Here is a 23847-nt window from a genome sequence, read left to right on the forward strand (position 1 = left end):
GGTATGTTTCTGGCTATTGCTATTACTGTATAATAATTTTTAATTTAAATCCTGCTTCTGTTGGGGGATAAGGTGCAGCTCTGGGATACAATTATGGGCCTGTTGTAATGCATAAATCAGAGAAGGTACATGAATTCAGTCAGACTATGTGGATCCCTGCAGCACTCCCAAGCCTGCAGCTATCCTCAGTAAATATTAATACCAATACCAAATGAGGATAAATACAGAAATGTGGAAACAAAGCTACTGAGAAAATGGCAGCTTGTACTTAGGTACTCCCAAGTCTGTAAAACTTAATTCCAAGTGAAGAAATTCCAGCAGGAATATTCAGTAGCTTTTCTACAACATTCATCTCTCAAAGTCAATTTTAATATCTTCCCACTACAACCACTAATTAAATCATAGAATCACAGAACAGCCCAGGTTGGAAGGGACTTTTGAGAGACCATCTGGTCCAACCTTTTGTGGGAAAGGGATCTTTGGTGAGATTATCTAGCAATAATCAATCCGTCCAATCACATTTTGAATATCTTTGATGATGGGCACTCTACCCCATCCTTATATGTCAGAGTTTTCCTTGAAACTCAGTAAGGTGGATGCATAGGAAAGTAGATGATCACCATTATGATTTCTGATCAGGAAACATTTTGTGACTCACTGATGGTATGAAGCAAGTATCATACACTATATCACTTTGAAAATATCTTCCTAACAGATATATCCTCCAGTAGTAGACCAACCGGCAGCATTGCTTGCTCTTTGCTGTTCTGGAATTTGCCATTTTAGAGCAAGGACAAGTGTTTGCTAATCCAGGTGAGATTCAAGAAGTGAAGACTGGATTAACTGAAAGGTGGAAGAACCAGGCCTGACCCATGCTGAGGAAAGGAGAGCAGCACCAGTATGGAAACAGCTGCCTGTTTGCAGGGAGCTACCTGGCTGGACCTGCTGAGTCACCTGTGAAGCCTTGCATAACTTGTTTGTACCTCTCTTGTCTGGTGGCTGCTTTTTTGTGGCTATGTTCAAACAAGCATAAAGCAGAACTAAATACTGCAATGTGATCACTGCCCAAATTGGTCTTGGAGGTTCAAACCCACACCATTAGCAAGGATGACAGTGGTTTGAAAAAACAGAATGCATGCTGCAATTAGAGGAAACATCAGTAGAAAGCAGTAAGAAGTTTTCTGGTGCTCATTTGTTAATACCCTTTAGTATTGTCGGTAACTACTTTTATAAGGTCTTTGCAGCTGCAGCCCTAGCTGCAAAGCTGGGAAGATAGAAGGACATCATTAAAAATCATGTGACTGCGTTGTGATGTTGCTTAGTAAAGGGCTCTTGCTACGCTGGCTTATGCAGAGTTCAGCCCAGTACTAGAAAAGCAATAACTTATGTCATCCTACTCTTTTTGTCACTATGGTCGCTATTACTTGTTTTCCTGATATTTCATTATTTCACTTGTTGACTTCCTAAGTCCTGAATTCATTCCACTCTCAAAAGCTGCTATGATCAAATGGTCCCTCAAAGCAGTAGCAGTCTCAGTCTGCCTTAAAGTGCCATAACCAATATATTGGTTATGGTGCTCCCAACAGATGTGTATCATCTCATTCCATTAAGTGTCTAATCCTAATATAATTTAAAATTAAGAAGTGAAATGGGCTGATTCATGATGCATTGGGATGAGAAGCATGAGTGTTACGTACCTCTGAATTCTGCAAACTCTGTCTTTTGGTAGGTGCCATAGGAAAACAAAGACATGGGTGTCAGCATCTGACATTGCACTTGGTAGTGTCTACTCAAGGTGCTCTGCAGTAGATTCAGCTTGTGCAAAGCTATGCCAGAAAAAAAAAAGCATCTATTGTCAACCAAACCGTAAAAAGTGCGCAAAGCCCTTATCACAAGACAAAAAGGAAGTGTAATAAAATTTAGTGTTCTTTAGAGTTTGAAGTTAAATGAACAAAAATATTCTCACATTGTTTGCCTGCAGATTCGAGTAATACACCATTTACATTCAAATAGGTTAACAGATTAGAATAGATTAACAAATGTTTCACTTGGGTTCAGAACTCACCTGAAATAAGAATGTCATCTAGATGTTAAACTTATATGCCTTACCTTTTTCTTTCCCATCTCTAATGAAGACAGTTTTTAATAGTATATTCCTAGTTTTTTTCAGACAGGAAAGCTGAAAAGCAGAAAAGTAACCCCGTGCAGACAGCCTGTTCAGGGGTACAGTGCAACTTGGTATAGTGCTCTCACAGGAGGCTTTGGTCAGAAACACATCACTGCTGCTGTTTGTTACAACATGGTTCTCAAACATGTAATCCTAATCTAATCAGGCAGTGTACGATCCCACCGGACCATTCATATTCAGAATCTCTTGATGGCGCAAAAGATTTCTTTTTTCCTGCAGAATTGAAAAGACACATGTAACTCCCCCAGCCCCTCACAATGCCCTGGGGCATCACCTGCTTCAGCCATGGGGGCAGGAGTCATACATTCATAAGCATTTGTCTATACAGAAAGTGTGACCAATATTTCTATCACTTCAGCTCTCCACTTCTAACAACAAAATACAAACATTTTAACAGAAAATATTTCATTGGTTAAAGCAGCAAGAAGAAGTTGGTTTTAGGGGAAGTGTTCTGCTGAAAATGATATGCACTTGGCCTTGATAAAGTCTTCTTTGCATTTTGTCTATGTGACTTTCTTGAAACTGGGTTACTTAGTGTAATTAAAAGAAGCACCGGCTTTAATTAGAAATTTCTAAGGGAAGAAATTACGAATAAATGAATAGGCTAGCTGATTCAATTCCATTTGTTCAGTCACAGAAAGGAAAGCACTTGCTTTAAGAGTTTACATGATCATCCTGGTGTCCAGTCACTTGTCCTTTTCACAATATTTTAAAATGCAGGACAGAGCAAGAGTGATAATTGACAATGTAACTGTTGTTGCTGGTTTGTTTACCTGCTCATCACCAGTGTCTGCTGAGCAAAACACTTCAAGGGACCCTTCACAAAGGAAAGTGTCTGCAAATGCATATGTATTTTAAGAGCGCAACAATATATTTTATATCAATGGTAGGAGTGGAATTATAATGTTATAAAATTATTTATTAAGTCTTTTTCCTTGTTTTAAAGGCTACTTTAGGATAAATTGCTTCAATTTAAACCATACCATGTAGTCTTGGGATTTCTCCATTCATTCCCATGAAGTATATGTTTAGAATACAAGTTTCCCTCTCAATTTTAGAAGTCTTAGTTGAAGGCCCTACATTTTAGTGAGATGTGGTTCTCATTTGGGCCATTAATAATTCTGACTGTCTCTTTTCAGCAATGAATGTGATGAATACAATATAAAAAAAAAATTATTTAAAATTATTATTAGATGTGAGAGCTGGTAGAGATAGTCAATCTCCTGTGAACTGGGCCTAGGTACTGACTGAAATGCAATCTGTATCTGGCCAAATTCATGTCACCAGGCTACCCAACACCCCTCAAGCAAAGCTGCCAGAAAATAAGGAATTGTTTTCTTCAGTTGCTATTGGTCATTAAATACTTGTGTTTAATTTTGAATCTGAATGTGTCTGGCTTTAGATTCCTGTTATTAGTTATTTCCTTGTGCCTGTTCCTGCTACAGCACTGATGAACTGACCAAAGTGAGCCCTTTCCTTTTCTCTGCCCTATTTTTTAACTTTATGCCAAATTCCAGTTCAAGTTTTATCAATGCCATGCAGTGAGATTAAAAACTTCTTCATTACTTCCTTATTTCATATCCAGGAATTACCTCTGCCCTTTTGCTACAGTCATATACTTAGATACCTGCTATGTTTTGACTATCTAATTTGTTACATTGACAACGAGGTAACACTTTTGTATACCTTATAACATTTCTACTTTTCATTTTCAGATGACAGCTTTTTATACAGTTTTTGCTGGATACCTCATTCTTGTCACTGTTTATCACACTGACGGTGCCATATTGCTTCAAGTTTGATTAGCATTGATTTTATATTTACTTTTCAGACCATTTAGGAAACCCAAAAGGCCCTAAAGGAAACATCAGTTTTCAAAGACAACTGTCGCACCAATAACTACTTTGAACCGCTCATCCAGTTCTTGATGCAATGAATTTGTCCTTCATTGCATCAAAAAATAATTTTTTCCCATTGTTAGCATGTGGGTACTAAGTCAAGCTCCTGAAAAAAATTAGTGCAGCTATGGCCTTACCTTTGAACAGCCAAAGACTGTAATGTCATCTTAGGTTTCTCTGAGGAGACCTGTTTTTTCATTAGATTTTGTTGACTGGCACACATAACATTTGAATGCTTCATTTAATTATTAGTCTTTCTTTTGTGTCATTACTTTTCTTTGTGTCATCATCTGCTCCTCCCCACAGTTGAAGGTGTGACTGCCATGGTGAAGATGGGTGTATCAGGGCATTTGTGTGTACAGAAGGCTGTGCAAGCCTGCATGCAACAGGCAATTACCATTGCCAAAGAGTAGGTCTGTGGACAGGCTGGTTGCTGTTACACAGATGATGATTTGGATGAAGATGTATGGGTGATTAAATAAGCCTTCCATGATGCAAAACAGGCCCGTTTTACTCACAGCAGCTCATTTCTATCCTCTCCTCACTGCTTACTTGAAGCTCAGTAACACTGAAACTGAGGTTTTAGGTTTTAGGATGTCCCTGACGAACCCTTCTGGCACCTATGCTTCCTATGTTCCCATTCCTTTGTAGAAGCTCTTGGAAAATCTGCTGGCTTATCAGCCAGTAAATGAAAACTTCCCTTTTACTATTACTGCTGTGGCCCACAGTCAGCACACTGCAAGGTCTCACTTGCATTTCTCTCCCACCCTGAGCAGAGTCTGAGGAAGCCTACAGTGCCACTGTCGTCCCCATCTCCTGCTGTACCACACAGCAGCAAGTCATTCTGGTGCAAAGTTCCATTCTTTATATATCCCAGGAAGTGAATACAGACCTGTGGGTCTCTTCTTGAACCTGCCTGCTTCTGTGTTTGAAAACACTGGCATGACTATTTAAACAAGGATTGCCAATGACTGGTATTATTCTAGGTAGTTTATGATTGTATGGGTCCCATTATTATTTTTTAAATTTTAACCAGTTCTGCCTTCCTCTGGAATTTCCCTAGTCTGCCAATATGTGTTTAAAATGAGAATTTCTGTGTCTTTTTTTTTTGTTGTTGTTGTCTTTTTAAATGTTTTCATTCTTATTACTGTTACAGCATACATCTAGTAAGCAGACTTCTGCAGAAGGGAAGTTTTGTCTTTTGTAACTCTGACACTTTAAAACTATTACATTTATAAGCCATTGGTTTACCCTCTCTTAGAGGGTTAGGGCCTCTCGTTTGGAGCTGGAACATTGCCTTTGGTCCTGAAAGTAGAAACACCAATAGCAAGGGGTCAGTTAATGGCAGAGCAGCATGCTTGCTGTTCTCGGCAGAAGTCCAGGATGCTGCTTCTCAGAAAGGGGATCTCTCTTGACTGCATGGGAATAGTATTCAGCATTGCCATGGGTGCATGAAAACCATAATGCAAAGTGGCAAAGAATTCAGAACTGCTTATCCTGGGGGGAAATGACATTTGCAGACAATTCTGCTTCAACTTGGAGAATTGAACTTTTAGAAAATAATACTCTTTTTCTTTACAAGAAAAAATAACATTGTTCCTTGCTGGCATTCTTTCTTAGGTAGAAATCAGATTCTATGTTTTACTTATTTCTATAAATCAGAAAAAAATTTCATGCTGCACAAAGTCTCCAAGGACATTATTGAACCTGTCAAGTACATCCCTGTGGGTACATGGAGTCTCTCAGCAGTGGGTGGGAAAAACACATTCAGAAGAGTCCCTCCAGGTCAAGATTCTTTACAAATTGTTTCTTTTTCTTTTCTTTTCTTTTCTTTTCTTTTCTTTTCTTTTATTTTCTTTTCTTTTCTTTTCTTTTCTTTTCTTTTCTTTTCTTTTCTTTTCTTTTCTTTTTTCTTTTCTTTTCTTTTCTTTTCTTTTCTTCTTTTCTTTTTCTTTTTGACATGCTTTGCTTTTCACCTTTATTCTTTGTCTTCTGAATCTTAATCTTTCTTTTTGACAATATTATTAACTTCCTTTTAAGTGGATTTTTGTTGTTATTATTGGGTTGAGTTTTTTCCCCGTTCTGATTTCTTGCTTTTTTGGACATCTTGTACTCTTATGGACATTGATCTTATACAACTGTACATTATTTGGCTGAGATTTTGTAATATGATTCTTTTTACAAGCAAACCAAATAAATTCAGAATTTTTTTCTGCAAGTATATAAAATTATGCTCAGAAATATTCTCCAAGGGAAAAAAATTGAAAAAATACTGACATTATCTGCAAATCAACTTCTATCCTTATATTATTCGATATATATATAATGGTCCTAGAAATGAGTTGTGTGTTGTCCACAGCTTGGGAGGTGCTGTTTATGTTGTTGTAGGTTTGACCAATTTAAGTATCTCCACTGACAACTACTGCATACACTTAAGTTCACAGTGGAATTAACACATTTGATATTTTTGTAAGGAGATCTAATAATGCAAGCTGAAAGAAGAACATTATTTTTACTTTTAGAGATGCCACCACCTGTGAAATAAAACAGAAATGTTCAAAGTTCATGGCAATGGATACAGTAGTACAATTTGTTTTGGTTTAATAACATAGAGTATTGTAGTATCTTCATGAAATATAAAATACATCTTGAAAGGCATTTCTCATGCAGATATAATCAGCAGCCCAGATAACACAGAAGGTTTGTACAAGTGGTTTTAGGAAGCTGTGTAAAAAGGGGAAGCAAAATAAATTGAAGGTAAACGAGCCATTCTCTTCTCAAATTCTCTGAAACAAACACTTCCCAAATTAAATTAACACCATTAAAATAACTTGGTAACACTCACAGATAGTTAAACCTACAGATTTTTCAAAGTCGTATATGAGATTACAGTGAAACGTGGCACTTCAGGTAGCTCTGGCAGAATTTCTGTTCTCAGACGGATCAGCCTTTTAGTTTTATTTAATACAGGTGACTGAAGTTTTGGAAGTACAGGCTTCTCATACAACAAAATCAGTAATCCCAGAGGAGAACAGAAAAGATGGGATACTGCAGCTACTTGCAGCAGTCTACCGTCAGTGGGAAATGCATCGTTTGACTGCACCATGGCAGAGGTTTCCTTTACTCGCCTCTGGATGAAGTAAAAGCAATCCATTCTGTGTGAATGTAATACTGTTCAGTGATGAGGATTCTTACACCGGGAAATCAAGTCCTTGTTCTCCTGGATGCATCCTCTTTTTCTTTCTCATACAACAGAGCATTAATATTACCTGACAGAGAAAAAAGAAATTGCACTATGAAGCCTTTTCATAATCATTATTTTTCTTACCACTAAATCATCACAAGAGAGAAGTTGCACTGCAGTCGTTTGGATCGGTTTGTGAGGATTGCTTTTAACTGAGGAATGATACCCAGTTTTACAAGGCAGTTATCCAATTCTTGTGTATGAAATTCTACTGGACTCCTGCAAGCAAGGAACTCGACGCGAGAACGTTTTACTTGTGCCTTTTTCCTCACCTGCTCCCACATCCCTGATTTAAAGTACTTTATTACGGACTTTTATTTTGCAAACATTTAGAGACTAGTGTAGCTTAGTTCCCAGGAACGAAAATCAAACAAAATCCGTGCCGGTGTTCTTTAGGTGCATTCGGTTTCCCGGGGGAAACGCTCGGCGGCTGCGAGCGCTGCAGGAGGAAACCTCAACACGGGATTCAGGGACAAATCCCTACAGGCGCGGGATCCCTGCTCTGGGCCCCGCCCCCCGCTCTAGCCCCGCCCCTGGCCCCGCCCAGCCGGCCCCCAGGGGGCGGGGCCTGCCGCCGCCGCCGCGTCCCCCCCTCCCATTGGCGGCGGGGGCTGCGCGTGACCGGGCGGTGCGTGACGTAGGAGGAAGAAGCCGCCATTAGGGGCAGCGGCGCCGCGGCCGCCGGGCAGTTTCGGTTGCCGTGTGCGTGTCCAGCCTCTGTCTCCGCGGCCTCGCCGGTGCCTCCCCATCCCCGCCAGCCCCTCTCCCCCGCAGGTCCTTGTCCCGGTGGGCGGCGGCGGCGCCGCGGTGCGGCCCGTTGATGTGAGGCGCGGCTCGGCGGCGGGGTGCGGATGGCGACGGGGGCCGGCGCGGCGGCCGGGGGCCGCAGCTTCTCCTTCAAGGTGGTGCTGCTCGGGGAGGGCTGCGTGGGGAAAACCTCGCTGGTGCTGCGCTACTGCGAAAACAAGTTCAACGATAAGCACATCACCACCCTGCAGGTGCGGGCCGGGGCGGGGCGGTGGCGGTGTGCGCGTCCCGCTGTTGTTCTCCGCTCACTGTGCGCGCCTCCTCGCGCTGCTGGCACTTCTTGTCTGCGGCTTGGTGGCAGCCGGAGCCGCCGTCGCCGCTCGCTAATGGTGCCTGTCCCCTGCCGAGTTTGCTGGGAGCCAATTTTCTCGTTATTTTCAGCCCTCAGATCTCAGCTTTCAATGTTTAGGCCTCGTTTCTCCTCTACGTACTAACTGCTCCGTTTTTTTCAATTACGTCTATGAATGTCTTCATTTGAATCTTGGAAAGTATGATGCAAAAGTAATGTTGTTATTGTAATCGTTGTTAGTGGACTGATGACTAAGTGTTTAATACGTGCTGTGTTTTTGTTAATCGTAGTCTTCTTCATGTTCTCAAATCCTAACATTAGCACTATCTAAACGTTTCTGTTTAAGGAAAACAGCTTTCACAAAGTGGTTTATGAGATTAAGGCTTATGATTTAATAATGGGAAGGATTTTTAAAGCTTAACTGCTTGTCACGACAGCTCCCTGAATTTTGCCTGGATTCTCAGTAGTACTGTCTGCTGTTTATATAGAACTGCAAAGTGATGTTCCACACATGAAATGTGATGGGGTGCCTGCTTGAAAGTAATGGTTTTTTTCATGGCCTACTAGTTAGTGATGGATGGCATGTATGCTGTGGTACAGAATAAACTGCTTGTACTGTGCATGGTCTCAGAAACCATGTTTTGAAGTTTGTGAGTGGTAAGTCTTTCAGTATGTCAACTTGCATAGGTGGACGTGTGGGTTCAATGCATGCCACTCTTAATTTTTTTTTTAAGTAGAGGAAGAAACCATGCTACTTGGTGGACCAGTAGTGGGTTTTGAACTAATTTTGAGTTTCTTGAAGTACAGAAGAAATAATAGATGGTGTTAAAAAGAAAAGAGTTTTAAGGTAGTTATGTACCATTCCCATGCATTTAGGGGAAACTTCTTGAATTGTGTGTCTCAGAAGTAATTAATAGTGAAACTTTCCCATAAATGAAAGCAGCATTATAGATGTACTGGAAGAAATGCAGGAAATGTTTCATAAACAGATAATGTAACTCCATTTTTGCTGTGAAGAGGTAAAAAGAATGTTTTAGACTTTGTTATCTTGTGTTCATACTCAGCTTTTGGATTAAACTATTGGTGAGTTTACTAGGCAAGGTATTTCTAGGTAGCTAGTTGTAGCTGTCATGCCACAGAGGTAATTGATGCTTGGTATGCCACAGAGATGCCTGGTAGCTTGTAGGTGTCAGAAGTGTAGCATTGAGCAGACAATCAGTTAAAATGCATCAAAATGGTCATGTGTAGCTGAATTCTCATATCCCATGTTTTAAGAGTAGGTCCAAGTAGATTATGTGATGAACCTTATGTTTGCTGTTTGGGGTTTTTTGTTCTTTAAATCTGTAGTGGAGAACCTAAAATTACAAGCAAAAACTAGGTTGAAATGCAGACTTGGGTCACAAATATCAAAAAACTCGCTTTTAAATTGTTCCAAAATGCTGATAGCAAATGTCCGTAGATGGTGTGGCTCCAGAGCTTTTGGTTTTGACTGTCTGGAGAGGGGTGTGTTGAGGAGTGGAAGCACATGTTTGCTGTTCATACTGAGATTTTGTTTCTCCACCTTAACCAGGTTTGTGGTTGCTACCTGTGTCATTTAACTGACTGCACATTGTTTATCAAGTTGTTTGTTTTTCTGTTCTGAGTCTCCTTGGTCACATATGCATCTTACTGATTATAAAATACAATGTCAATTGCTGTTGAATCTTATTGTGCATCATGTGCACTTTTAAAGTATTCTTTATTACTGTTATTTCCCTCCATCTTACCATTCTAGAAAAAAAAAATTGGAGTTCTTCCACTATTCAATTAAAAGAGAATTTAAAAATAAGATGAAGGGAAACTCGGCTATCTGATTAAGCAATGAAGTAACATGTTTGCAAAGCATCCTTTTTTTTTAAGATAAAAGGCTTAATATGATAAGGTTGCTTTGTTTCATGGCAACAGTTCAAAGTAATGCACCAAATTCCTTTTGTTCCAATAAAGCCAAAATTAGATAAACATTTTGCTCCTGGTCCAGCAAAGGAGTGACAGTGATGAATCATATGAAGCAATCACTAGATATTGAGACAAGAGGCTCTCCATCCACGATACTCTTTAACTTAAAAAAGAAAGTATTGCATAGTGCTTTATTTCAGTATGTTTGCAGCAAAAAGGGTGGTGAGACTGTAGCCTTCTGGAAACTTCATCTAGAGATGTTCTTCTACTGTGAAGTTATTATTTTTATACCCAAATGGGTAAGTTTCTTTGGTGCTAGTCATAGAAGACTTAGACTAAAAGGATGCAGCTTCTCCTCCCTCCCTACTCCCTTCTCTCAATGCCAACTGGAGTGCACGGAAACCTCCTGTGATTTAGGGGGCTGCTGGGATGTGTTGCTGTAGTTGTGTTAGTATCAAGTCATGTACTTTAAATGTTGATGACCTGCATGTTGAAGTGAAGGTAGCTACTGATTCACAGAAGAAAGCATCTAGTTAGAACATTGTGGAAAAGCTGATGCAGGAAAAGTAGGGGTTTTTGCATGCAATTAATATAATTCATAACCTGTTGGCAGACCTGGCGGGGCAGTTAGAGTTGGTTCCCATTGTTTGAAATATTGAAGTAAGTGCCCTCATCTTCATACAATAATTATAAGATATAAATTGATATCAAGTGAACTGTGCTGGAATTACTCTAATAATAAACCAAAATTATTGGGTTTTTTAGTTGGGTAAATACTTATTTAATTGCTCAGGATAAATACAATTTCTGAATACTGCTCTCTTAAATGTGTGGAGGACTGCAGAATATCCAACCCAAGAGAGCTGCTGATGTGGTTGTAATTGTAGAGTTCCTGATTGCTTTGATGGGCTTAGCATAACCTGGAAAAGCTGTCTTGGTTATCAAGATAGCTGGGGAGTGGAAGACAATGTAAGGAAGTTCAATGCTATATGCAGTGTTTGTATGCCTGACCCGCTTCTGTTGAGCATGAAGCACTCAAGGGCAGGTGCCACACACCTGCTTTTCTTCAGTGACTTTCAGGAGACTCTCTTCCAGCTGTGTCTTCCTTGTGTTCTACTCAAGCCCCTTTATCAGCTCCTAGCAGGGCCTGGTGGGCATACAAAACTGAACTCAGAAGAAAGAATTAAAAGAAAGAAAATATTTCATGCAGCCACATCAAAAGATTGGAATTTTAGCTCTTATAATTGCATTATTCTTTTCTAAGTGCATAAGTATTCTTCAAACCAGTCATAAGACAGTAGAGTCAAAATATGAAAATTGGAAGCTTCAAAGAGTTGTTTAAAATTACTTATATTTGAATTAACCATGGTCCTGTGAGTTTTTGAAAGTCCTAGCAAAAATGAACTGTCGTAGTAATTAAAATAATATGGAGAATAGCTACTGATTATAAATAGAGTCACAACTCAGACTTGTAGCACTCAATTCAGTAATTTTTTTGGAGATTAGAGAAAATGTTGAAGCTTTTTGTATGTGTAATTATCTAACGCCCTGTAGGTAGTCAAAGGCTTTGATTTTGAAACTTGACAAACTTTAAAATCTTGGCAACTGACTTTTTTCTCTAAACTATCTCAAAAAAGAAGTTAAGGGTCTTTCTTATGTGTTGGGTTTCCCCAAATTTCTAGAAACAGTATAGTCTTGGTATTCACTTGGTTGTTTTTATTTTTTTCCCCTCCCTCACTAACCCCAGAATGGCTTGGGAGGGGTATGTGTGAGTTGAAAGTTAAAAGATATTAGTTGATTTGTCTTTGGCATGTTTTCCATGGTGGATGTAAAAATACATTTTATTGATGGTAAATGCACCAGACTTACCCATACCTACTAATTCGTGAGCAGAGCCTGCTAACTGTATTCTTCAAGTATATGAACAAACTAAAGAAGAATGAAGAATTAAATCTGTAGTATAGTATTGATGGCTTCCTCCAGCATGCTCACAAAGCTTTCTGCTCATTACTAACCATGACTTCTTCAAATACCAAGTTCCAATCTTGTTAGGTATCTGATAGAGGATACTGTCTCTCCTTTTTTGATTATGGGCCTAAAGCTTTAGATACACTAAAACTTAATCATTACAAATTCATCAAGTTTTAATACAGTGGGCAAGTATGATAGACCAGTGCTAAATACCCTTGCCAGAGTCTCCTTGGTTATGGAGGTTTTTGTAATACACAAAAGTGTGCAGGCAGGAGTCTTTTAGTACTGGAGTATATAAAAAATGGAAATCTATAATCTGAGTGATAAAAGATAGTATTCCTATCAAAAGCTGTAGTACCTGAAGGACAGGTTATACTGAAGCAAAACTCACCTATGTAGATAAAGTACTTTAGTTTTTGCTCTGTCAGATAGCAGATATACTTGTGCTATTAACTGGGTCATTGTGTAAAGCTGCAATGATATGACTTTATGGATACTGAGTTCTGTGTTTTAAAACATAGATCTCCTTTCTGTGAAAGCTTTTTCTTCTCAGAAATTGATTCTCAAACACTTGTGTGGAATTCACATCACCTAAGCAGGTTTTGATTGTTGGTGTTATGACAAAAGCAAACATTGCTCAGAAGAGCTTTTCCTTTGAGATTTACACTAGAATATTGAGTAGTGTAGTACAGCAGATCAATAAAATATTGTCAGGTAAGCTTGATTCATTTTGCCTAATAATAGCTTCTCTCCCTGTGGCCCAAGTGTTGGTGGATTAAAACTTCTGAAGTTGCCTCCAAGCTTCCGGCTTTTAAACTGTGGTGTAATACAACGAATGATGAAGACTGCTGATGAGTTAATCCTCAGGGACAGCTGTTTGAAAGCCATCAACTACTTTCTCTAGAGTTTTTAATTAAAGAATGAAAAGTTTTCTGATGTTGAATATTTGTTACTCTGTTAAGCTGTTGTTTAGAGGGTCAAATCCATTTAACATGCTGTCTGGAAGTTTTTCCAGACTTTTGACACTACAGCGAGTCCTGTCACTGTAGACTGGGAGGGTAGTGTAGTGTTAATGCTTTAGTTACGTTGAACACAAGGGTTGTAGTGATCAGTTCTTTGCTATCTGGTCTTGGAACGTGTTTTTCTTCTAGTCTGTTCTCTCTCTCTCTCTCTCTCTTGTTATTTTATCAGACTCTGTGGAAAGGTTTGGGGGAAGGTACAACATAAAGGTGAAAAGGATTTTTTTAATCGCCTCATCTTGGGTCATGCAGATGCCAGGGAAGGAGCTGAAGAGCAGGAGCTGCTCTAGCAACTGAATGTTGAATGACTTTAACTGTAATACAGGCAGCATTCCAGAAAGGCACTTTGACAGCAATTTAGGCTAGTGTGCATTGAACTGATGTGGTCTTCTGTGTGCATTCTGGTTGCTTGTGTAGTTAAGCAGCAAGCTGATTCAAGCAGCTCATCTGGCCCATGACACTTTCCACACATGTGACTATTGGTTCTGTGGCTGGTCGGAGCTTATACAGAGAACTCCTCTTGAGCTGCAGCAGTCCAGCCTAAAATAATCTGATGAATGTATCATAAAATACCACTGAGTACTTGTTTGAACCCAAATGCAAACTGAGGTAAAACTGAAATGAAAACTCACTATAATTTAAGGCAGAAGAAAAAAGTTAGCCCTTGGTAACTGAATTGTTTGATATAACATGTTACTGCTAGTCTTTAGAATGGAGGGAGCACGTTCCTAATGGATCAACACATTGAGACCCTGTTCTGGTCCGTAAACTTGTGTTAAATTATTTTCCCTTTTTAGCTGTCAAATTACAGACCTAGTAACAGAGGTGGTGTCTGAAAATGTGAATCATGCAAGTTTGGAAGAAACTAGACCTAATCAGGTTACTGAAATTAGATTAACCTTGCAATGGGCTCTGGTCCTGTAAAACATTTCCAGAAATTAAAATGGTGGAATTCTAAAGCAGCTTTTATGCTTATCCCGTGGCTTCGCAGCTCAAACAAACAAAAATACAGAATGAAAAAACGGGTGAGTTGTGGGCTCACTTCAGCAAAAAAGGGAAAAGGTACAGACAAGGAAACTTGTGAAATACTAATGTTCCAAGATATTTAGTGATAAATTAAAACAATTGTTTATGTTTTTAGTATCTTACTAATAGTGAACTACTTTGCCTAATTCCTACAGATTAAAAATCCTGTTAGGCTCCTTCCTACTAAGACTTCACGTAGTCTTGTGAAATGCTTTGAGTTTAGCTTAGACTTATCAGTGTTGTGAATTCAGAGTCTTTCCACACAGCTCATCCTTCCCAAATCATTCAAAACAACAGTAAAAAGATGTAGAAAATGGTTGGCTTAACTCAAATTTATTTAGAATAGACTGCTGGCAAACTATAGTGAAATGGCTAACAGGCTTAGTATTGACTTAGCCTTCTTGTTTACAGAGTCTTTCGATCTGGAAATTTGTCTCTTATTGCTTCTGATGCGTTATTAATTAATTTCAAGTCAAATTATGTGTTTGGAGTCTAAAATTTAACTCTAATCTGTTTTGCTTTCCAGGCATCTTTTCTCACGAAGAAACTAAATATTGGTGGAAAAAGAGTAAACCTTGCAATATGGGTATGCTTCTATTTTTTCCTCCCTAGCTAATTAGAATGTTTTATTAAAAAACAAAATTACTTGGGCTTACTAGATTGCAATTGTTAGGCACTTCTTAATAAAGTATTTGGAGTTCCTTGAAATATTGTTTACTTTCTCTTAAATGCTAACAAGTGTATTTTAAATGCAGGATACAGCTGGTCAAGAAAGATTTCATGCATTGGGGCCTATCTACTACAGGGACTCTAATGGCGCTATTCTAGTATACGATATAACAGATGAAGACTCTTTTCAAAAGGTACTGGGCAGCTTTTACATCTAAACTGTAAACTGGTTGAAAGATAATCTGTGATATGTGTAAACAGAAGTCTTCTATTTTCGGCAGTATATATAATATATTTGCAAATGTAGATCATGTAATGGAAGTATACAGCTTATTAGTATTCTTTTAAAGACTGACTTTCCTGCTATCATGTTATTCAAAGAACGCCAAAGAATTACCTCAGTTTCTTAGAGCACAGTGCAAATAATGCCAAAGTTGTGGGTTTGATCCCCGTATGACCCATTTATTTAAGATTTGCACTTCATGATCCTTGTGGATCCCTTCCAACTGAGAATAATCTGTGATGTAGCTGTGCAAGTTACCTGTGACAGGCTGTAAACATAAACCTGGGCTGTTGTCACGGTATGCCATACTGATCTTTACTGTATAAACCAAATTACTAAAAGATACTAAGTGACATGACCTTTTACAGATCTGAGAACTTTGAAATTGCAGTACATGATAGTGGAGACATTACCTTCTCTGTGATAAGTTATTTGTTGTTAAGTCCTCATCAAAACATGTAATTTGATGGCTAGTTATTTTATGTCTGTATTAGTTGATCAGTTTGATCAGGTGAGTTTTTTCTACCTTATGTCAATCTGTGCTACCACTCTAGGATTTTTCAGCTGAAAACTGGTGACACTTTTTTCTATGCAAGTTTGTCTCTGACTTTCAGCAAAACCAGTTGGACTTCTGGTAGAGAGAAGTGAGAAAGTGTGGTTGTATGGGCAAGGCTTGGGTTAGCAGTGATAGAAATAGTGTAAGGGTACAGGTCCACAGCTGCGTAACTAATTTAAATAGTCTGGTGTAGGGCAAGCAAAGCGCTTGTGCTAGCAGTTAAACACTTGTGGCCACCTGCAGAATGGTGACGGCTTGTGGATACTACTTCAACTTGTGCCTTTTCATGCTGAGCCCTACATAGTAAAACCCTGTGATACCAAAGCATTTAAATGTGCAGGAAAAAAAAAGAGAGGGAAATCTGATTTACAGAAATTACTGCAGAAGCACTGCTGGATCATGTAGCCTAACTTATTTTTAGAATCTTGAAATGATTGCCTCTCTTCACAATTATTCCCTTAAAATAGCAGTTCCTAAGTCAATGCAGTGATCGTACAACTTTCAAACTTTTCACCACAACAGATTTGTTTACAGATGCCTTACCATCAGCTGACTTAACATGCTTGTCCCATATGTTCTCTCAAGAAATAAACATCTGTTAGATTATAACTTGAAAAACTTAGTTCAGGTGTCTCCACCTTTAAAGTACTATTTGTGGTCTGTCAGTAACTGCCTATTGATAAAAGATCTCATATCTGACCTAAAGTGGCCCATGCAGTGAACTTGCTATATTCAGTGTGGCGAGTTATATTTCTGGAGTAATTCAACCATTTTATCTAAGTCATTTGCTCTAAATTTCACCTGTGAAATAAAACCTGTTGAACAAGGGCCATGTGTAGCAATCTAAAGATTACTTTTTCATTTATGTTGCTTTAAATATTTTTGCTTTAAGTTTACAGTAGATGGTTAATGAAGGAAATGGGATGGTTCCACACTGCCTAATTTAATAGTATATCAAGTGAAAACAAACTCACCTCTGTTCTTTTTGCAGGTAAAAAACTGGGTTAAGGAATTAAGAAAAATGTTGGGAAATGAAATCTGTTTATGTATAGTAGGTAAGTCTTTTTCAACATGACTGAATTGGAAACATCTCTTTTGATTAATATCTTCCAAATGCTGCTTTGACAGCTTGTACATGTGAAGGGGTAAAGCTTATGTTAGGTATTTAAAATTAGACTGGACCTAGAAGATTCATTAGATCACATTGAGGAAAATAAGATTTTCATTGAAAAAATAAGCTGTTTAATTATACACCATTAGAAGTGCATGGTACTGACACCTGCAGATTGTAGTTTAGCAAAAAAATGTATATTATCCTTCTTTCAAGTACTCAAACTCATGGCTTTTCCCAGTGGCATAGACTAGGTGCTTGTCTGTTTTGATAACTAAGTGCTTGCCGTTGGAGTGAGTCTTAAATCTTGGAAATTTCAATGCAAATGGAATGCAACAGAAGTGCTGGTTTAGATTTAAATCTGATCTAATTATTAAAGCACTTTAATGAGGTCAGATATGTGGACTTTCTACAAAAATTACCTCTGCAGCATATAGAAGTAGCTAATAAATCACAAACAAAAAGGGCAAAAGGCTGAATTGGATGATTTATATGGAGGCATTTAGCTGTCCTGATCTCTCTGTGGAAGTGGTGCTTCATTGCCTATAAATGCTTGTGTGAAAGGAGATTCTCAAATCATATTGTCCTTCAAAGTGAGACCTTTGTAAGAGCTGGTCTTTACTGGGACAGCTTGAGAAAATGGAGTACCATGATTACGTGTCTGCTTTCTTTTTGGATAATTTTAGAGTACAAAGACTTAAAAGATTAACTTGTTTTCAACAGGTAACAAAATAGACTTGGAAAAAGAGAGACATGTTTCAGTGCAAGAAGCAGAAATGTAAGTCACACCTATTACTAATAGAAACAGTCATTGCAGAATTATGCTGGAGTAAGAAACTCGTGATGCTGTTAACATAGCAGCCAGCTAGGCACTGCTGGCTTATGCCTGCCAGTTGTTGAGTGCTGTGTTAGTATCTGAGTCACAGGGTATCCTGGCTGACCAAACTGTAGCTTGAGAGTTGTTTGTGATTAAAGTCAACATTTACAGTTTAAATCCATTTCTAGACATGAAATTTTCTTAATTTCATCTAGTGTGTTGCAGCAGTCCTGGCAGCTTTAAACATGTAATTCCTTTTTTTTTTGTTATTAAATAAGCATGTGTAGAATAACACTGAAGTCAGAATAAAACCTCTTGTGATCATCTTATTCCTTCATGTAAATTGGCTTAGAAAGATTGAGTCCTTTACTACCATGAGGCTCCATATCTGCATTTCTACAGGTATGCTGAATCTGTTGGAGCAAAACATTATCACACGTCAGCTAAACAGAACAAAGGAATTGAAGAACTGTTTCTTGACCTTTGCAAAAGTAAGTACTATGTAGTTTGTTGGTAAGGTGCTCATTCATAAAATGCTTCAGGCTTCAGAAATGCTTTTCAGGCCATATAGAAAAGTTTGAGTGTAAAGTACTGCTTAGAACTGACTTCATTTCAGTCTACTTCAAGCCACTGGAGTTCTGTAACAGCTGTGGAAGCTTGAAGTATGAATGCTTAAAATATTGCAAATTCATGCTCTACTCCAAAAATGTCTTGGTCTTTTGTTGGAACACTGACTGCTGTTCCACTTACCACGCATAAGTAGTAACCCAAATCAAACATCATGTTACTGGTCTCACCACTGATTGCTTCAAATGCTCTGCTTCATACTCTTTCAAAAATCTTCTCAAATTATGTTAATTACAAATCATAAACTCAAAGCTCTAATGATGCAAATTTTACACAGAAATCTCAACAAATGGTAAAGATCATGGTATGTGGGATGAAAATCCAACACAAGCAAATCATGCTAGTTGTTGTATTTATGCGATAAAAGAATTTAAGGAGAAGGTCTCGTGTGTTTCTGAAGAGGTAGTTGCTTGGGGATTTTTTGGGAGGGTGGAGTTTCTTGTTTGTTTGGGTTTTTTAAACAGTGTTAATGATATGGATGTGTAAATCTAGCTTTTGAAGTTGCTAACTCCAGGACACCTGAGGATCTCTACAGTCTCCCTTAGTTACCAGGAGCTCCTGTATGTTGGGTGCTTTAGAAAAAAGATTTAATATGTTCTTGCAGCTATGCCATGTACTTAGTATTTAGTTCTGCATTACAATTAGGAGAACCACTCTTGTAGCGAGCGTGGGTCTCCAGGACGGTTTGGATGGATGAGAGATCTCTGAAGTCAGGTCTTAGAAAATATGGTTTATTAAAAGGGGGAAAGGCCCTGCTTGGAGTTGCCATGCGCAACTCGTGGCAGGCCCAGGGAGAGAGGGAGAAGGAGAGAGAGGGAGCAAGGGTTCCAGGTGAGGGTCCCAGGGGAAGGTCCAAGAGAGCATCCAGTCCCTCGGGCACACCTTATCAGGGGGCTTCAAGGTGGGCTGGAACAGGACTTGGGCCAATGGGGTCACAGATACCTGATACTTCAGGGGAGGGTCACAGGTGTGGGATGAACCATACATTGGAGGTGAGACAGAGCATTCCATTTGACCTTTGGACCTATCTGCAGGCAAAGGGCATTGTTTAATCAGAAAAGGGGATTGCTTTCAACCTGGCTATACTATTGTTTTCTAGTTATTCAGTAGTCAAGGTTTGCGATTTCAAATCTAGTTCTCATCTCAATGTCTGTATTTTCCAAATCTTTTGCCAGGCAATCATATTTATAACGTTTTCCTATTTCATCTTCCCCAACACACTCTTACTGAACTTTTGTCTCTGTGCATATAGTTCAGATTAAATTAAGATAGCAGAGTCTTAATGTAAAAATACAATGGAATGTCATCTAATACACATCTTTCTTTACAGGAATGATAGAAACTGCTCAAGTGGATGAAAGAGCAAGAGGCAATGGCTCCAGTCAGTCAGGAATAGCAAGGCGAGGTGTACAGATCATTGATGATGAGCCACAAGTACAGAGCAGTGGAGGGTGCTGTTCTTCTGGATAATTATGAAACTGTGCATCACTGCCCTCTCAATATGAAGACTGCCATATTCCAAGTCACACATTCTTTACCAATGGAGTAATAGAATTAACAATATTTAAAAATAATCACATGTAACACTGCAGAGACCTTAAGTGCTAAACTAGGGGCGTCTGTGACCAGAGAATTGGCGTTTTCTACAGTGGTTAACAAAGCAATTACCAATGGCCTTTTTACATATTTTTCTTTAATGAGGAATAATATGCATGTAGAAAAGACCTACTTAAAGGCTTCATTTATATTCTTTTAAATCAGATCATTATTTAATAACTTATATACATTATTGTTGGAATGGTATACGTTTTTGCAGCTCTTTGTACTTTGTGGTAGATGGAATTATATCACTTCTAAAATGCAAATTGATTTTTTTTAAATTAGCAGATACCTGAATTAATATTTTTGCAGGGCCTCCACAAGCCTTTAACTCAACTACTTTGATATATTCTGTTCATCTGTATGCCAAGCTGATAAAATACATTGTAAATTACATATTAAATATTTTATCTGCTTTTACAGTTGCAGGTGCAGAAATATGTACATCAGTCTTGTCAGTGATTGTGAAGTGAGTAAGTCAGTGAAAGATGCAAGCTTTTCATGTGCACTGTTAAACTGCTCATTCTATTCCCCTACCTGAAAACAGCTTTGTTTTGGGTACATCCATAGCTACAGCAATTCTTTAATCCATTTCTGGCAAGCAGCAGTACTTAGAGTATCCCCTTACTGGAAGAGAATGCTTCTGTAAAAACTGCTGTTTAACATTGACGTGTTTGACTTGCAGCTAAAGCAGTTGGTGCATGCACATACCTTGCCTCTGCAGTTACTTTGTTCTCTCAGAATATCCCCAGAAAGTCAAAGCAACTTTAGCCCTCATCTATCTGGAAGCCAGTAAACCAGATGCATGGGAAACTCTTTAGCTGCTCTAATACATTTGTTTCCAAAGACAGCATTATAAACTATTCATGGAGCATATTTTTTTCCCTGTAGGACTTGAGTGAACAATATGATTGGCATTAACTAGAACTTCTGATTTGGCGTGATTAAATTGAAGATGTGAAACTTGCCAGATGTAGCTGTAACTTTGGGGATTCTAGGCAGAATTGAACTTATTCCCAACTTGCTCTTTCTCCTGTAAAGTGTTTTGAAAAACTCCACTTAAGTTTCAGGAGGAGGGTTTTCAGAAAAAAAATGTGTTAACTACTATCACAAAAGAACACAAGTGGTGGTAGCTGAAACTTCAAAATGTTTTGTGCTTTGACTTTTTTTACTTAAGTTGTCATGCTTGGAAAAACAGTAAAGGTGATGTCTATGACAAAGTAGAATATCCTTGGCCTTCCTTTTTCTGAAAGGTAGATTTAGTATTGCATATGAATGCACTGAATGGTGTGGGTATGTTCTGATAAAGAAAAAAGTAGTAGTAATGAATTAGTCTGTGTAAGAAGTGTGCTGTCTTCAATCTGATTTTTATTTTCTCTGAAATAATAGCGGGCTTTGATACAGACTGATCCTGGTGCATTTTCTCCTTTTCTGCCTTAACTGTGGTGTAGATACATTTTCTTAGACTACCATTGCTGTGCTCTTCTGACGTGTTTGTGTGCATGATGGAGAAAGGTGGTCTGTTTGTGCTAGTGAAGATCAAGTTTCTTGGCTGTGCAGAGCTTTAGTTTGAACCTAAAAGCTGAGATTATATGTGTCAACATGTAGCAACACCATTACCTTTCACATATCTGACAATATTGAGCTCTGAGAAAGTTGAAAACTAGATTGGTTTGATCTAACACTGGTATCTGACAATCAGCCTTGTAAGTGATACAAAATATGAAGAGTGAAATTGTCAAGTCTTGATGTTCAAGAATGGAATTGCCTCAGAATAGGAATTTCAGGTTTTTTGATTAAAATTTAATTTTTCCATCTCTGCAAAACCCCAAACAGCCCAACTTCAACTAGACTTAGTTGAAGCAGTGTGTAGAATGTATCTTTCTGCCTGCAGCTGAAGAGTTTTTAGTGTATTGTGTGGTTGGGGCATCCCATGTGACTTCTGTCAATTACAAAACTAACAAAGGCATGTAGATACTAGCTCTTAAGTCCCTTATGGAATTAAAACTATTACTACTGAAAACTTAGGTAGGGCTAAAGTGGTCTACAATTTTGTAATACTAAAAAGGTTCTGGTTGCTATTAGTGAAATATTTTTTCAAATAAATTCTCAAGTTACTTTTCTTTCTTAAGCTACAACATAAAAATACTCACTGGAAACTTTCCTGTCTAAGCTGTGGTTTGGTTGGACTTTATTTATGAAACTTAAAACCTGTGCAGGGTATCATTATATAACTGGACAAAAGTATAGCTTTGTGAAGTCGGGGAAGCTGGTTGAAGACTAGACAGAGGAGAAAACATGAATTGTTTAGACTGATTTATGAAAGACTTCAGCTATTCATTGTTAGCAGATAAAATATTACAGATCCAGGAAAAAGCATGTTTGTCAAAGATACTGAGAATGTTCTTTGCACTTGATATACAGAAAAGCACAAATAGCTTGGTTTTTTTGAGCAGGATCTTACTCAAATAACCTGGTGTTACTAGTATGCGACTTGCTCTTCAGGAGTCTTGAATCTCGCATTTGATTTAGACTGCTTGGTTTGTACGTCTGAAGAAGAACCATTTTCTTGTTGCTGATTTCTGTGGCTGTAAGCAAGTAAGCTATTTTTCATTCTTCTGAGAAGTGAAAGAGAACAAGGCTGTCTGTGTTTAGGAGGTACCTCTTTTGTGGGGCAGATAGCCAGACGCTCACTATAGCATGTGTAAATCAACACTGAGCACACTTCCTCAGGGTGTATCTTGACAGAGATTACTCATATACATACTAAAATAAAGTGGTATAACTTTGTACAGTACATTTCTAAAACAACTTTTAAGTGCTTGCTCACAGTCTTGATGCTGCTGCTATGAATACATGAGCTACCTATGAAACTTTATCGCTTGCTGAAATAAAATCCAACAAGCCAAAGTCCAACAGCTTTAATGCAGCAGTATGTCTCTCTGCTGGGTGTTATTTATGGACACTGTATACTGCACTTAGACTTTACTTCAGAAGCTATAAAAGATGGAATAGACTGATTCAGCTAAGGACAGGCAAATTCAGATGTCATATTTGGAGATGACTAACTAGCTGCAAAGACTGCGAGAGATGGCTTCGTCTGGTTAGCAGTGGTCTTGCACATGGTTCCAAAATGGAGGTATCCAATGGCCAGATTAACTGTATGGGATAGTCTCTTGAAGCAGTCAAGAAATAGAGTGTTACCTTGATTATATTACATGCTTTTCTTCAGTGTTCACACATTTTGTGGACAGGTATTTTTGCATTCTACCACATAGAAAACTCTCTAGAGTTCTTAAAGAACTTAGTGATTATATTTCTACTTCAGTTTCCAAACCAGATGAAAAAAGCTTTGCAAAAAGGTATGAAGTTATGGAAAGTGGTTAGATCTCAAATGGACTTCTCCAAAAATGTTGGATGCTGTCAGAAAAAAAAAAGTTTAAATGCAGGTCAGGAATCTCCATAAGCTGAAAGCAGTTAAATTATATGAATAGTAGAGTATGGGAATAAAAGTTGAAGCCAGCCACATCCCATTTTTCTGTTTTTAGTGGAATGAAAAGGAGAAGTAGGGGGGAAAAAAAGGAATACCGGAAAAACTGATGTTACTGTTGGTAGGCTGCTGAGTAAGATGCCGAGTTAACCATTTCTTTGAGTTGCTAGAGAGCCTCAGTAATGGCAATATCTTATTCAGGACTTCTAATATCACTTCTTGGATTGTTCTTCTGTGAAATACTGTTTTTGCTTCATTAAAGAGAATGCAACTAACTTTGAGCAGGCTTTCAGGCACAATATTAACCTGCTTAAAAGT

The 23847-nt window shown here is 38.4% G+C and overlaps 1 protein-coding gene across 1 annotated transcript; it reads left to right on the forward strand.

Annotated features, from left to right (window-relative positions):
* Positions 1 to 7958: 7958 nt before the first annotated feature.
* On the forward strand, positions 7959 to 23609 carry RAB21 (RAB21, member RAS oncogene family). Its single transcript, XM_068190236.1, has 7 exons — positions 7959 to 8328; positions 14904 to 14963; positions 15133 to 15240; positions 16877 to 16940; positions 17720 to 17774; positions 18216 to 18304; positions 19771 to 23609. Exons 1-7 carry the CDS (start codon positions 8182 to 8184, stop codon positions 19908 to 19910), a joined length of 663 nt encoding a protein of 220 aa, XP_068046337.1. The 5' UTR covers positions 7959 to 8181; the 3' UTR covers positions 19911 to 23609.
* Positions 23610 to 23847: the final 238 nt, after the last annotated feature.

This window comes from Anomalospiza imberbis, chromosome 5 (assembly GCF_031753505.1).
Source record: "Anomalospiza imberbis isolate Cuckoo-Finch-1a 21T00152 chromosome 5, ASM3175350v1, whole genome shotgun sequence".
Classification (NCBI taxonomy): domain Eukaryota; kingdom Metazoa; phylum Chordata; class Aves; order Passeriformes; family Viduidae; genus Anomalospiza; species Anomalospiza imberbis.

What these genes read in the sequence shown, in the direction of transcription:
- RAB21 (XM_068190236.1), top strand. Translation starts at nt 8,182, where the DNA reads ATGGCGACGGGGGCCGGCGCGGCGGCCGGGGGCCGCAGCTTCTCCTTC. An exon ending in AGCACATCACCACCCTGCAG is followed by an intron (nt 8,329 to 14,903) that starts GTGCGGGCCGGG and finishes TTTGCTTTCCAG; the next exon opens with GCATCTTTTCTCACGAAGAA. An exon ending in GTTTCTTGACCTTTGCAAAA is followed by an intron (nt 18,305 to 19,770) that starts GTAAGTACTATG and finishes CTTTCTTTACAG; the next exon opens with GAATGATAGAAACTGCTCAA.